Below are 14,770 nucleotides of genomic sequence, written 5' to 3' on the forward strand. Positions count from 1 at the left end.
TAATGGCTGAAGTCTGCAAGACCATCTTCAGGACTGAGTAATGGAAAATATTTCACCATGTCCTACTGTTGAAAGATCAATCCAAAAAATGTATAATGAAAAAGCTTAAAGTTATATAATCCTTTAAAATGTTTCTAAGCCGGATCACAAGATTTTGACTGATCCTGATCTTCATAAATGAAAGAATCCTCAGGATTTGTGAAGATCGGTGCATGTCAGAATTGAGACGGACAGTCTAGTATCCAATTGTGTATCTGTTAAGCATGACCATCATTCCTCCCGTCAAGCTGCCTCTTCAGGAGGATCTTCTATTGTAGCAACAGAGGAGTGTTCTGCACCCGAACCTGTACACACTCTGTCTTCATGCATGGAGATTGAGCAGCGACAGTTCACAGACTTCAACCTTCCTCCTCCGTTCTACCTTGACTGCCCTAAAGAATTGTGGCTCGATGACCAACACTTACTAGGGTGCGTTTGGGCCAAGAAAGTGAAGACTGTGCAGAAACAAACCATCTCCGAATGGATTGTGCTCTGCATAAAAATCTGCAACGCATTGGCCAATCGGCAACCACCTGAGGGCTCGCCCGCTCATTCTACCAGAGCCAAAGCGGAGACCACTGTGTTTAGCCCGTGGATTTTCAGTCCTGGAAATTAGTCAGGCTGAAACGTGGGCTTCAGTGCACACGTTCATGAAGCATTACTGGCTGGCCAGTCTGGTCCCTTGGGATAGGCATTTTGTCTGTTCAGTCCTGCAGGACTTTCTGGTCTAAGTTAGGTTTGCTGACCTGTCGCCAAAGAGATATTGTGTAGGTATCTATTCTAAAGTAGGGAATCTGTGGCTAGAAGTCTATCAGATTAACAAGCTGCTTTCCTTTGGTAATGCCTTATCTGGTAGAGACTCTATCTGGCCGCAGATTCCTTATCAATCATCCCTGAACTGTGACCTGATTAACAAATAAGGGCTTCCCCTTACATAGTGCTCAAGCAGCTCACATCAGTGGTCAGTCCAAATTGTGGCTCCAGACTTCTCGAGTGGAAAGTCACGGAAATGAACTGACAGCTTGCTGAGATGGCGCCTATGTAGGTACTGTCTACCTCCTTTCCAGAACAGATGACACCGAAGCGGAGTCTGACGACGACTCATACCGGCTCACAGGGGTATTGCTTGAAAATGCCCTGATCCATTCTGATGTCAGGGGATAATTCTAAGGTAAGGAATCTGCGGCTAGATAGTCTCTACCAGCTAAGGTGTTACAGAAGGGAAGTAACATGTTCTTTAGCACCAAAGTCTAAGAATAGAGTATCAGTATGCATTACAGCCCTCTAATCGCAGCTTAAGGAAGGGCTGTGATTGGCTGTTGGGCTTGCTGTACCTCAGCACTATGCCTTTGCCACATCTCCATGACCCTAGAGTCCTGAGGGGAAGAGCACACTTCAGAGATATGAGTATGGTTAATTATGTCAAGTCTGTTGCTCTCCACTGACTTTGAAAGGGTGGGGTGCATTGCTGTAATTGATTTATAGATCTTTCTTTCATCTTGTTTTTAGGAACTTGGTGTCATTACTAAAGAAATGGTGGAGATGCTGTCCTCAGAAGACCCTGATATCCAATTGACCATCACCCAGAAATTTAGAAAGCTTTTGTCCAAAGGTATGCATTTACTGAGGTTAAAAAGATACTGTGTGCTGGTATAGTGTGGAGGATCAGTAGGAAGAATGCTATAAAGACAAAAGGGAAAGATGAATAAATCAATCTCTTTGATCAGTAATACAGTCGTCTGGCAGGAAAGTCTGTTAGATATGGGGCAGTTAGAGATTTCAGCATTATGGTAAGTGGAGGGGGGCAACACAAAATCAGTGGAAGCTATACATTTCATTGTAACCTTGTCAGTGATTACTGGAAATCATTTTTGGTTTGAGGTTAGGATTGGTTTGTTGGTTAGTAAATTCTGCAGTTGAGATGATTAATGTTTTCCTCAGGAAAGGCTGAAGAAACTGACCTATGAAGTGGTTTAGTGGAACAGTTAGATTTCAAAATGAGTGAAAGACTCCATGGGTAGAAGGTATTGAGTAATGCTGTTGGTGGTCCTGTAGACGGTCCTGTAGATCTAAGAGGTTGAGATTGGGGTGAAATGTGGCGAGGCTAGTCATGAAAGCTTTTTAAGCATTCTGTGATCTTGTTTTGATCGAGCAGGAGCCGTGGGTGTTTCTGGCAAAGCATCAACCCCTGTCCAGCTTTGGTGTTCTTTTAATAACTTATCAGTATGCATAGGACACTAAAATATTTCTGTTTTTATATTTTGAAGACGAGAGAACCAAATATCTTTTGCTCTCTTGGACATTGTATAACATTGTACTTTACTTGGTGAAAACAGCGAGTTGGGAAGATCTAGCTAGCATCTTTCACTGAGTGTTACTGAAAAGTGACCTGTGCATTAGTGAACCAACATCAGATTTTTGATCTCAGTTATGTGAGAAGACCAATTGCCAGGATGAGTATGGTTTTTATTTCTTCATTGAGATCTAGCTTATAGTATTTATTTTATTTATTTATTTTGAAAGTTTTATATAGCGCAAACAAGATCTTTGCAGATATCAGAGCGCTTTACAAAGCAGGGAATACCACCAAGGGAATGAAATTCAGGTCATTAGGGGGTAAAGTAAAACAGGTACATCAATAAGGCCAATATTACAGATAGATGTGTGCATAGATAGTCAGGTAAATCCATAATACAGGTAAGACACATAGTCATAGGAATAATACAGATTGGTGCAGAGTCTTTACAGATATCGTTAATAGGTCAAGTGTATTTGGCCATGAGAATGGCTTTTACTTCTTTCTTAAAAAGTGTGATGTAGGAGATGAGCCTGGTTTCGGGAGGGAGTGAGTTCCAGATCCTGGGTGCCATTCCTGAGAAAGAGCGTTTGCAGCTTACAAATGAACAAAGTATATGAGGTAGCAGACAGTGCATAATAGGGATAAAAGTGAGATGGGTGCAGCTTACAAATTATACAATATGCAAATAGGAATTTACTGCTATAGATATACTGGAATAAAATACTAAAGATATACCGGAACCAATATAGGTGCAAACATAAGGCTACAGTAGACACATATGACTCTAGTGAGCAACCGGTAAAATATGAGGTCGCGATCTGTGCACTACCGGTGGGGAAAAAGTGAAAATGGGTGCAGGTTACACAAAATGTATAAAATACCATGAGAAATATAATACGGCAATAAAAGGCAGACACTTAATCATACGAAGATTTAGATACAGAGCTATGTACAGTCTGTGGTGGGTGGGATTGGTATAAAAAGGCCAGTTCTTAGGTTATGTTCAGATGGCCACCCGAATAGCACATGCAGAAACAAGCGTCCTTTGTAGTAGTCCTTTGTCTGTTGTTGAAGACTTTTAGAGAGTTAGGTTTCCCTTTCTACTCTAGGGCAGGAGAGGAGTTCTTCGTGTTAGGGAAAATATTTTATGATATCTAAATCTATGGAAGATTCCAACACTAGAGAAGCCAAGTTAAGTCAGTAACTGTTATGTATCCAGGATAGATGCACTTATTTGTAATACATGCACGTGACCAGGTTGTTCCTCTGTTTTGCTATGCTATAGAGCCAAATCCTCCAATTGATGAAGTGATCAACACTCCTGGAGTAGTTGAGCGGTTTGTGGAGTTCCTGAAGAAAAATGATCATTACACACTGCAGGTAAATAAAGTGCTACTGAGTGGTATCTTGGGGTTTCATGGTGGGGCAGGGGTATCATCATAAGGACTAGTGCAGCCTTCTGAGAGAGATAAGGAGGTGGTGGTGTTGGTGACAGAGAAATAATTAGATAACTGTCTCTGAAGGTGTTGGAGATGTAATTCATTGAAGACTATCAGGCAGTTTATTGTACACTTGTTGCTGCTAAAGAAGATGTTTAGATATATAGTCCCAAAATACCCCAACAAGAACACAAATTCCTCTTTTATGTGGGATCAACCAGCACATTCATTGATAACTGCAACTCTTGGTCTCGTGCCGTTTCTGTCTCTTCTAAAACATTCACACATTGTTGCACGTGTCCTAGATGGCAGTTAACACTTTTGGACTTATTAAAGGTTAGATATCAAGAATCTTTATCATCCCTTTTCTTGTTGTGTTAATATGTACTTGACACTCTCATGAACCCATAATTACATTGTTTTAATGTTATTTAGCATTTATAAAATAGACAGTCTGTCATGTAATGCCAATGCATTGCTTTTGGTAGCTTAGAGATGATATTAAAAATTGTTCGTAGTTTTCCATCCTAGACTTGGATTCTGATATGGTTTTTGGTGGTATGCATCCAGTAGTATGAATGACAATGTGCTGCTTTAGGTAAATGTAGAAGCTTTAACACCTTCAGCGCGGCGCGAATTTTCGCGCTGTGCTATCTTAAATGTGTTCTGTTGCTTAGTGAGTGAATTGTGTCTCATGGTTAACGTTGTTATGAACATGATTGTGCCCAACAATAATGTATATCTGTGCTTTGTCTGGTGTTTTTCTTAATGTTATGTAACATTATTAGTTTGCCTCCATATTTGTTTTCAAGAATTATATATTTTGTAAACTGTTTGTTTCCCAGAAGTGCTTAGAAGTTAGGTAGTCTGTATTATTAAACTGTGGCGTTCTAGATCAGGGGTCTACAACATTTTGTGCAATAAGAGCGGAATTATGGTCAATGAAAATCATCCAGAGCTATTGTTAATATTAGTGTAGTAATAGTGACTACATCAGACAAGATTACCAACAGTGGTCACCTAAGTGAGTCAGGCCCGGTTGCCGGCAGTAAAGTAAAAAGGCTTTTGTCAATGTGGAATGTCTGTGTAATGCATAAAAGCCATAGCTAAAGTGACACCAATGTAATAATATGAGTAATACATTTCTTCAATACCTTCTGATTTATCACTCAAATAGCAGCTTTAGATATATTTTGGGAATTCAACAATTTTTCTCTAAACATCAGCTTACAGTTCTGACAATGCACACATTTAGATCTCAAATACACACTTTTCAATGTTGGTATACATTGATTAATTCAACCAAGCAAAATCTTATAATGTAGCAGGCTGAGTTGCAAACAATAGAGCTACTTACAGGAAGCAGGAGTGCTACCAGTAACTCACAAGCTACTTGTTAGAGAAGCCTGTTATAGATCCTTTTCTGCTCTACAGAAACATGGCAATAGGTTCCCCAAAACTAAAACCAGTTGCCACTGTTAAGCTTTTATTCAGATATAGTAAGCTCTAGCAACCACAAACCACAGTAATACAATATGTAAAGTTGGTCTCTAAATGCAACTTTGTGAAGACTGAAATGTTTGGGAGCCTCCCCTCCTCATCACTAGAGGGAGTTTTTAGGTTTTGCCTCGCCAAAAAGATGCGCTCTGCGCATCTTTTTTGCGCAGCAAAAACCTAATGAGAACTGTAGTGTGGCTTTGGGTCGGCCCTCGTCATTCATTGGCTGGCTCCATAAATGGAGCCTAGCCATTGGATGAGGGGCCTGTCCGTCAATGCCGGACCAGACACGGGGGCGTTCCCGAGATTCTTTGGCTTTTGCCGACGTCACGCGACGTCAGCCAAAAGCCGGGAACGCCCCCGAATCTGCCGGCACCCGCCTTCCGATGCAGCATTTTCATTGTTGGGAGGCATGCCACACTCGGACAGAAGCAGGCGGGTATATAAACTAAAATGCAACACTGTACGTTTCTAACATAATATTAATCTTACTCTAAAAACCAAAACCGTGTGAATATCCGTTTTAGAGTTAGGTCCTTTGCTGGGTGCAACGTTTCTGGAAAAAAAAATCCCATGTTAAAGATGCCCTGTGTATAACATTTCCGTATGCATTCTATCGTTTACCTTTTCAGCAACATGGAAAAAATGTGTTTTATTTCATGGGAGTAAAGTATACCGAATTCACGCTGGTTTCTCTTTATTTTTATGAGGGGAAAACAGACTAATTTGTGCGGTGATAAATGTCCCAGCGGCGAGCATGCTTCTTTTTTTTATTTAATGACAGCCTCATTAGATGAAGTTATTTATTTAGAGCTTCCCATGTGTTACCTATTATAGGGCACCGACCCCCACTGTGAAACCACTAACTTTCCACTTTCCGACCAGAAAGGTGCACCCGGGATCCCAGCATCGCCTAATTGTGCACTTCCAGCGCAGAAAGGCCACGAGGCAGCAATATTGTGCTACTGAACACTGCCTGACCCGCTGGGCATTGACAAACATTGCATGCGTATTAACACGAGGAATAAAAAGGTCTGCTTACTACTCGAACAAAGGGAATATTTCAAGTAGATAAACTTCCAAATAAGGTAGGAATCGTAAGCTGATAGTTAAAAAAAATGTTTATGCTGCCGCACTTTGAAACTTCCTGCTCACCTTTTAATAAAATTTCTTAACGAACATCAGGCAAACAAAGGAACCGAGAGTGGATTTTAAGGCGTGCAGATTTAGAGTCAGAGTGCAGATTTAGAGTCAGAGTGCAGATTTAGAGTCAGAGTGCAGATTTAGAGTCAGAGTGCAGATTTAGAGTCAGAGTGCAGATTTAGAGTCAGAGTGCAGATTTAGAGTCAGAGTGCAGATTTAGAGTCAGAGTGCAGATTTAGAGTCAGAGTGCGATGGCAGAGTGCAGATTGAGAGTGCAGATTGAGAGTGCAGATTGAGAGTGCAGATTGAGAGTGCAGATTGAGAGTGCAGATTGAGAGTGCAGATTGAGAGTGCAGATTGAGAGTGCAGATTGAGAGTGCAGATTGAGAGTGCAGACTCAGAGTGCAGACTCAGAGTGCAGAGTGCAGAGTGCAGATTGAGAGTGCAGACTCAGAGTGCAGAGTGCAGAGTGCAGAGTGCAGAGTGCAGAGTGCAGAGTGCAGAGTGCAGAGTGCAGAGTGCAGAGTGCAGAGTGCAGAGTGCAGAGTGCAGAGTGCAGAGTGCAGAGTGCAGAGTGCAGAGTGCAGAGTGCAGAGTGCAGAGTGCAGAGTGCAGAGTGCAGAGTGCAGAGTGCAGAGTGCAGAGTGCAGAGTGCAGAGTGCAGAGTGCAGAGTGCAGAGTGCAGAGTGCAGAGTGCAGAGTGCAGAGTGCAGAGTGCAGAGTGCAGAGTGCAGAGTGCAGATTCAAGAGTGCAGATTCAGATTCAAGAGTGCAGATTCAGATTCAAGAGTGCAGATTCAGATTCAGAGTGCAGATTCAGAGTGCAGATTCAAGATTCAGAGTGCAGATTCAGAGTGCAGATTCAGAGTGCAGAGTGCAGATTCAGAGTGCAGATTCAGAGTGCAGAGTGCAGATTCAAGATTCAGAGTGCAGATTCAGAGTGCAGATTCAGAGTGCAGAGTGCAGATTCAAGATTCAGAGTGCAGATTCAGAGTGCAGAGTGCAGATTCAAGATTCAGAGTGCAGATTCAGAGTGCAGAGTGCAGATTCAAGATTCAGAGTGCAGATTCAGAGTGCAGAGTGCAGATTCAAGATTCAGAGTGCAGATTCAGAGTGCAGATTCAAGATTCAAGATTCAGAGTGCAGATTCAGAGTGCAGATTCAAGATTCAAGATTCAGAGTGCAGATTCAGAGTGCAGATTCAAGATTCAAGATTCAGAGTGCAGATTCAGAGTGCAGATTCAAGATTCAAGATTCAGAGTGCAGATTCAGAGTGCAGATTCAAGATTCAAGATTCAGAGTGCAGATTCAGAGTGCAGATTCAAGATTCAAGATTCAGAGTGCAGATTCAGAGTGCAGATTCAAGATTCAAGATTCAGAGTGCAGATTCAGAGTGCAGATTCAAGATTCAAGATTCAGAGTGCAGATTCAGAGTGCAGATTCAAGATTCAAGATTCAGAGTGCAGATTCAGAGTGCAGATTCAAGATTCAAGATTCAGAGTGCAGATTCAGAGTGCAGATTCAAGATTCAAGATTCAGAGTGCAGATTCAGAGTGCAGATTCAAGATTCAGAGTGCAGATTCAAGATTCAGAGTGCAGATTCAGAGTGCAGATTCAAGATTCAGAGTGCAGATTCAAGATTCAGAGTGCAGATTCAGAGTGCAGATTCAAGATTCAGAGTGCAGATTCAAGATTCAGAGTGCAGATTCAAGATTCAGAGTGCAGATTCAAGATTCAGAGTGCAGATTCAAGATTCAGAGTGCAGATTCAAGATTCAGAGTGCAGATTCAAGATTCAGAGTGCAGATACAGAGTTCAGAGTGCAGATTCAAGATTCAGAGTGCAGATTCAGAGTGCAGATTCAAGATTCAAGATTCAGAGTGCAGATTCAGAGTGCAGATTCAAGATTCAAGATTCAGAGTGCAGATTCAGAGTGCAGATACAGAGTTCAGAGTGCAGATTCAGATTCAGAGTGCAGATTCAGAGTGCAGATTCAAGATTCAGAGTGCAGATTCAGAGTGCAGATTCAGAGTGCAGAGTGCAGATTCAGAGTGCAGATTCAGAGTGCAGAGTGCAGATTCAAGATTCAGAGTGCAGATTCAGAGTGCAGATTCAGAGTGCAGATTCAGAGTGCAGAGTGCAGATTCAGAGTGCAGATTCAGAGTGCAGAGTGCAGATTCAAGATTCAGAGTGCAGATTCAGAGTGCAGATTCAGAGTGCAGAGTGCAGATTCAAGATTCAGAGTGCAGATTCAGAGTGCAGATTCAAGATTCAAGATTCAGAGTGCAGATTCAGAGTGCAGATTCAAGATTCAAGATTCAGAGTGCAGATTCAGAGTGCAGATTCAAGATTCAAGATTCAGAGTGCAGATTCAGAGTGCAGATTCAAGATTCAAGATTCAGAGTGCAGATTCAGAGTGCAGATTCAAGATTCAAGATTCAGAGTGCAGATTCAGAGTGCAGATTCAAGATTCAAGATTCAGAGTGCAGATTCAGAGTGCAGATTCAAGATTCAAGATTCAGAGTGCAGATTCAGAGTGCAGATTCAAGATTCAGAGTGCAGATTCAGAGTGCAGATTCAAGATTCAGAGTGCAGATTCAAGATTCAGAGTGCAGATTCAGAGTGCAGATTCAAGATTCAGAGTGCAGATTCAAGATTCAGAGTGCAGATTCAGAGTGCAGATTCAAGATTCAGAGTGCAGATTCAAGATTCAGAGTGCAGATACAGAGTTCAGAGTGCAGATTCAAGATTCAGAGTGCAGATTCAGAGTGCAGAGTGCAGATTCAAGATTCAGAGTGCAGATTCAGAGTGCAGATTCAAGATTCAAGATTCAGAGTGCAGATTCAGAGTGCAGATTCAAGATTCAAGATTCAGAGTGCAGATTCAGAGTGCAGATACAGAGTTCAGAGTGCAGATTCAAGATTCAAGATTCAGAGTGCAGATTCAGAGTGCAGATACAGAGTTCAGAGTGCAGATTCAAGATTCAAGATTCAGAGTGCAGATTCAGAGTGCAGATACAGAGTTCAGAGTGCAGATTCAAGATTCAGAGTGCAGATTCAGAGTGCAGATACAGAGTTCAGAGTGCAGATTCAAGATTCAGAGTGCAGATACAGAGTGCAGATACAGAGTTCAGAGTGCAGATACAGAGTGCAGATACAGAGTTCAGAGTGCAGATTCAAGATTCAAGATTCAGAGTGCAGATTCAGAGTGCAGATACAGAGTTCAGAGTGCAGATTCAAGATTCAGAGTGCAGATACAGAGTGCAGATACAGAGTTCAGAGTGCAGATACAGAGTGCAGAGTGCAGATTCAAGATTCAGAGTGCAGATTCAGAGTGCAGATACAGAGTTCAGAGTGCAGATTCAAGATTCAAGATTCAGAGTGCAGATACAGAGTTCAGAGTGCAGATTCAAGATTCAAGATTCAGAGTGCAGATTCAGAGTGCAGATACAGAGTTCAGAGTGCAGATTCAAGATTCAGAGTGCAGATACAGAGTGCAGATACAGAGTTCAGAGTGCAGATACAGAGTGCAGATACAGAGTTCAGAGTGCAGATTCAAGATTCAAGATTCAGAGTGCAGATTCAGAGTGCAGATACAGAGTTCAGAGTGCAGATTCAAGATTCAGAGTGCAGATACAGAGTGCAGATACAGAGTTCAGAGTGCAGATACAGAGTGCAGATACAGAGTTCAGAGTGCAGAGTGCAGATTCAAGATTCAGAGTGCAGATTCAGAGTGCAGATTCAGAGTGCAGATTCAGAGTGCAGAGTGCAGATTCAAGAGTGCAGAGTGCAGATTCAAGAGTGCAGATTCAGATTCAAGAGTGCAGATTCAGATTCAGAGTGCAGATTCAGAGTGCAGATTCAAGATTCAGAGTGCAGATTCAGAGTGCAGATTCAGAGTGCAGAGTGCAGATTCAAGATTCAGAGTGCAGATTCAGAGTGCAGATTCAGAGTGCAGAGTGCAGATTCAAGATTCAGAGTGCAGATTCAGAGTGCAGATTCAAGATTCAAGATTCAGAGTGCAGATTCAGAGTGCAGATACAGAGTTCAGAGTGCAGATTCAAGATTCAAGATTCAGAGTGCAGATTCAGAGTGCAGATACAGAGTTCAGAGTGCAGATTCAAGATTCAGAGTGCAGATACAGAGTGCAGATACAGAGTTCAGAGTGCAGATTCAAGATTCAGAGTGCAGATTCAAGATTCAGAGTGCAGATTCAGAGTGCAGATTCAAGATTCAAGATTCAGAGTGCAGATTCAGAGTGCAGATTCAAGATTCAAGATTCAGAGTGCAGATTCAAGATTCAAGATTCAGAGTGCAGATTCAGAGTGCAGATACAGAGTTCAGAGTGCAGATTCAAGATTCAGAGTGCAGATTCAGAGTGCAGATTCAGAGTGCAGATTCAGAGTGCAGATACAGAGTTCAGAGTGCAGATTCAAGATTCAGAGTGCAGATTCAGAGTGCAGATTCAGAGTGCAGATACAGAGTTCAGAGTGCAGATTCAAGATTCAGAGTGCAGATTCAGAGTGCAGATTCAGAGTGCAGATTCAGAGTGCAGATACAGAGTTCAGAGTGCAGATTCAAGATTCAGAGTGCAGATTCAGAGTGCAGATTCAGAGTGCAGATTCAGAGTGCAGATTAAGAGTGCAGATTCAGAGTGCAGAGTGCAGATTCAAGATTCAGAGTGCAGATTCAGAGTGCAGAGTGCAGATTCAAGATTCAGAGTGCAGATTCAGAGTGCAGATTCAAGATTCAGAGTGCAGATTCAGAGTGCAGAGTGCAGATTCAAGATTCAGAGTGCAGATTCAGAGTGCAGATTCAGAGTGCAGATTAAGAGTGCAGATTCAGAGTGCAGAGTGCAGATTCAAGATTCAGAGTGCAGATTCAGAGTGCAGAGTGCAGATTCAAGATTCAGAGTGCAGATTCAGAGTGCAGATTCAAGATTCAGAGTGCAGATTCAGAGTGCAGAGTGCAGATTCAAGATTCAGAGTGCAGATTCAAGATTCAGAGTGCAGATTCAAGATTGAGTGCAGATTCAGAGTGCAGATTCAGAGTGCAGAGTGCAGATTCAAGATTGAGTGCAGATTCAGAGTGCAGAGTGCAGATTCAAGATTGAGTGCAGATTCAGAGTGCAGAGGGCAGATTCAAGATTGAGTGCAGATTCAGAGTGCAGATTCAAGATTCAGAGTGCAGATTCAAGATTCAGAGTGCAGATTCAAGATTCAGAGTGCAGATTCAGAGTGCAGATTCAGAGTGCAGATTCAGAGTGCAGATTCAGAGTGCAGATTCAGAGTGCAGATTAAGAGTGCAGATTCAGAGTGCAGATTCAAGATTCAGAGTGCAGATTCAGAGTGCAGAGTGCAGATTCAAGATTCAGAGTGCAGATTCAGAGTGCAGAGTGCAGATTCAAGATTCAGAGTGCAGATTCAGAGTGCAGATTCAAGATTCAGAGTGCAGATACAGAGTTCAGAGTGCAGATTCAAGATTCAGAGTGCAGATACAGAGTTCAGAGTGCAGATTCAAGATTCAGAGTGCAGATACAGAGTGCAGAGTGCAGATTCAAGATTCAGAGTGCAGATTCAGAGTGCAGATTCAGAGTGCAGATTCAGAGTGCAGATTCAGAGTGCAGAGTGCAGATTCAAGATTCAGAGTGCAGATTCAGAGTGCAGATTCAGAGTGCAGAGTGCAGATTCAAGATTCAGAGTGCAGATTCAGAGTGCAGATTCAAGATTCAGAGTGCAGATTCAGAGTGCAGAGTGCAGAGTGCAGATTCAAGATTCAGAGTGCAGATTCAGAGTGCAGAGTGCAGATTCAAGATTCAGAGTGCAGATTCAGAGTGCAGATTCAAGATTCAGAGTGCAGATTCAGAGTGCAGATTCAGAGTGCAGATTCAGAGTGCAGAGTGCAGATTCAAGATTCAGAGTGCAGATTCAGAGTGCAGATTCAGAGTGCAGAGTGCAGATTCAAGATTCAGAGTGCAGATTCAGAGTGCAGAGTGCAGATTCAAGATTCAGAGTGCAGATTCAGAGTGCAGATTCAAGATTCAGAGTGCAGATTCAGAGTGCAGATTCAGAGTGCAGAGTGCAGATTCAAGATTCAGAGTGCAGATTCAGAGTGCAGATTCAGAGTGCAGAGTGCAGATTCAAGATTCAGAGTGCAGATTCAGAGTGCAGAGTGCAGATTCAAGATTCAGAGTGCAGATTCAGAGTGCAGAGTGCAGAGTGCAGATTCAAGATTCAGAGTGCAGATTCAGAGTGCAGAGTGCAGATTCAAGATTCAGAGTGCAGATTCAGAGTGCAGATTCAAGATTCAGAGTGCAGATTCAGAGTGCAGATTCAAGATTCAGAGTGCAGATTCAGAGTGCAGATTCAGAGTGCAGATTCAGAGTGCAGATTCAGAGTGCAGATTCAGAGTGCAGATTCAGAGTGCAGAGTGCAGAGTGCAGATTCAAGATTCAGAGTGCAGATTCAGAGTGCAGAGTGCAGATTCAAGATTCAGAGTGCAGATTCAGAGTGCAGATTCAAGATTCAGAGTGCAGATTCAGAGTGCAGATTCAAGATTCAGAGTGCAGATTCAGAGTGCAGATTCAGAGTGCAGATTCAGAGTGCAGATTCAGAGTGCAGATTCAAGATTCAGAGTGCAGATTCAAGATTCAGAGTGCAGATTCAAGATTCAGAGTGCAGATTCAAGATTCAGAGTGCAGATTCAGAGTGCAGATTCAGAGTGCAGATTCAAGATTCAGAGTGCAGATTCAGAGTGCAGAGTGCAGATTCAAGATTCAGAGTGCAGATTCAGAGTGCAGATTCAGAGTGCAGAGTGCAGATTCAAGATTCAGAGTGCAGATTCAGAGTGCAGATTCAGAGTGCAGATTCAGAGTGCAGAGTGCAGATTCAAGATTCAGAGTGCAGATTCAGAGTGCAGATTCAGAGTGCAGAGTGCAGATTCAAGATTCAGAGTGCAGATTCAGAGTGCAGATTCAGAGTGCAGAGTGCAGATTCAAGATTCAGAGTGCAGATTCAGAGTGCAGATTCAAGATTCAGAGTGCAGATTCAGAGTGCAGATTCAAGATTCAGAGTGCAGATTCAGAGTGCAGAGTGCAGATTCAAGATTCAGAGTGCAGATTCAGAGTGCAGATTCAGAGTGCAGAGTGCAGATTCAAGATTCAGAGTGCAGATTCAGAGTGCAGATTCAGAGTGCAGAGTGCAGATTCAAGATTCAGAGTGCAGATTCAAGATTCAGAGTGCAGATTCAAGATTCAGAGTGCAGATTCAAGATTCAGAGTGCAGATTCAAGATTCAGAGTGCAGATTCAAGATTCAGAGTGCAGATTCAAGATTCAGAGTGCAGATTCAAGATTCAGAGTGCAGATTCAAGATTCAGAGTGCAGATTCAGAGTGCAGATTCAGAGTGCAGAGTGCAGATTCAAGATTCAGAGTGCAGATTCAGAGTGCAGATTCAGAGTGCAGATTCAGAGTGCAGAGTGCAGATTCAAGATTCAGAGTGCAGATTCAGAGTGCAGAGTGCAGATTCAAGATTCAGAGTGCAGATTCAGAGTGCAGATTCAAGATTCAGAGTGCAGATTCAGAGTGCAGAGTGCAGATTCAAGATTCAGAGTGCAGATTCAGAGTGCAGAGTGCAGATTCAAGATTCAGAGTGCAGATTCAGAGTGCAGATTCAGAGTGCAGAGTGCAGATTCAGAGTGCAGATTCAGAGTGCAGAGTGCAGATTCAGAGTGCAGATTCAGAGTGCAGAGTGCAGATTCAAGATTCAGAGTGCAGATTCAGAGTGCAGATTCAGAGTGCAGAGTGCAGATTCAAGATTCAGAGTGCAGATTCAAGATTCAGAGTGCAGATTCAGAGTGCAGATTCAGAGTGCAGATTCAGAGTGCAGATTCAGAGTGCAGAGTGCAGATTCAAGATTCAGAGTGCAGATTCAGAGTGCAGAGTGCAGATTCAAGATTCAGAGTGCAGAGTGCAGATTCAAGATTCAGAGTGCAGATTCAGAGTGCAGATACAGAGTTCAGAGTGCAGATTCAAGATTCAGAGTGCAGATACAGAGTGCAGAGTGCAGATACAGAGTGCAGAGTGCAGATTCAGAGTGCAGATTCAGAGTGCAGATTCAGAGTGCAGATTCAGAGTGCAGATTCAGAGTGCAGAGTGCAGATTCAAGATTCAGAGTGCAGATTCAGAGTGCAGATACAGAGTTCAGAGTGCAGATTCAAGATTCAGAGTGCAGATTCAGAGTGCAGAGTGCAGATTCAAGATTCAGAGTGCAGATTCAGAGTGCAGATTCAGAGTGCAGATTCAGAGTGCAGATTCAGAGCGCAGAGTGCAGATTCAAGATTCAGAGTGCAGATTCA

The 14,770-nt window shown here is 42.6% G+C and overlaps 1 protein-coding gene across 1 annotated transcript in view; it reads left to right on the forward strand.

Annotated features, from left to right (window-relative positions):
• KPNA6 (karyopherin subunit alpha 6) overlaps positions 1-14,770 on the forward strand; it is a 495,337-nt gene that overhangs the window by 147,086 nt on the left and 333,481 nt on the right. Inside the window, exons 4-5 of the mRNA XM_086955662.1 lie at positions 1,549-1,651; positions 3,624-3,718. Coding sequence (XP_086811788.1) covers positions 1,549-1,651; positions 3,624-3,718 — 198 coding nt within the window. The remainder of the gene's footprint in view (positions 1-1,548; positions 1,652-3,623; positions 3,719-14,770) is intronic.

The sequence above is a fragment of the Lissotriton vulgaris genome, chromosome 2_1, assembly GCF_964263255.1.
Source record: "Lissotriton vulgaris chromosome 2_1, aLisVul1.2, whole genome shotgun sequence".
NCBI lineage: Eukaryota > Metazoa > Chordata > Amphibia > Caudata > Salamandridae > Lissotriton > Lissotriton vulgaris.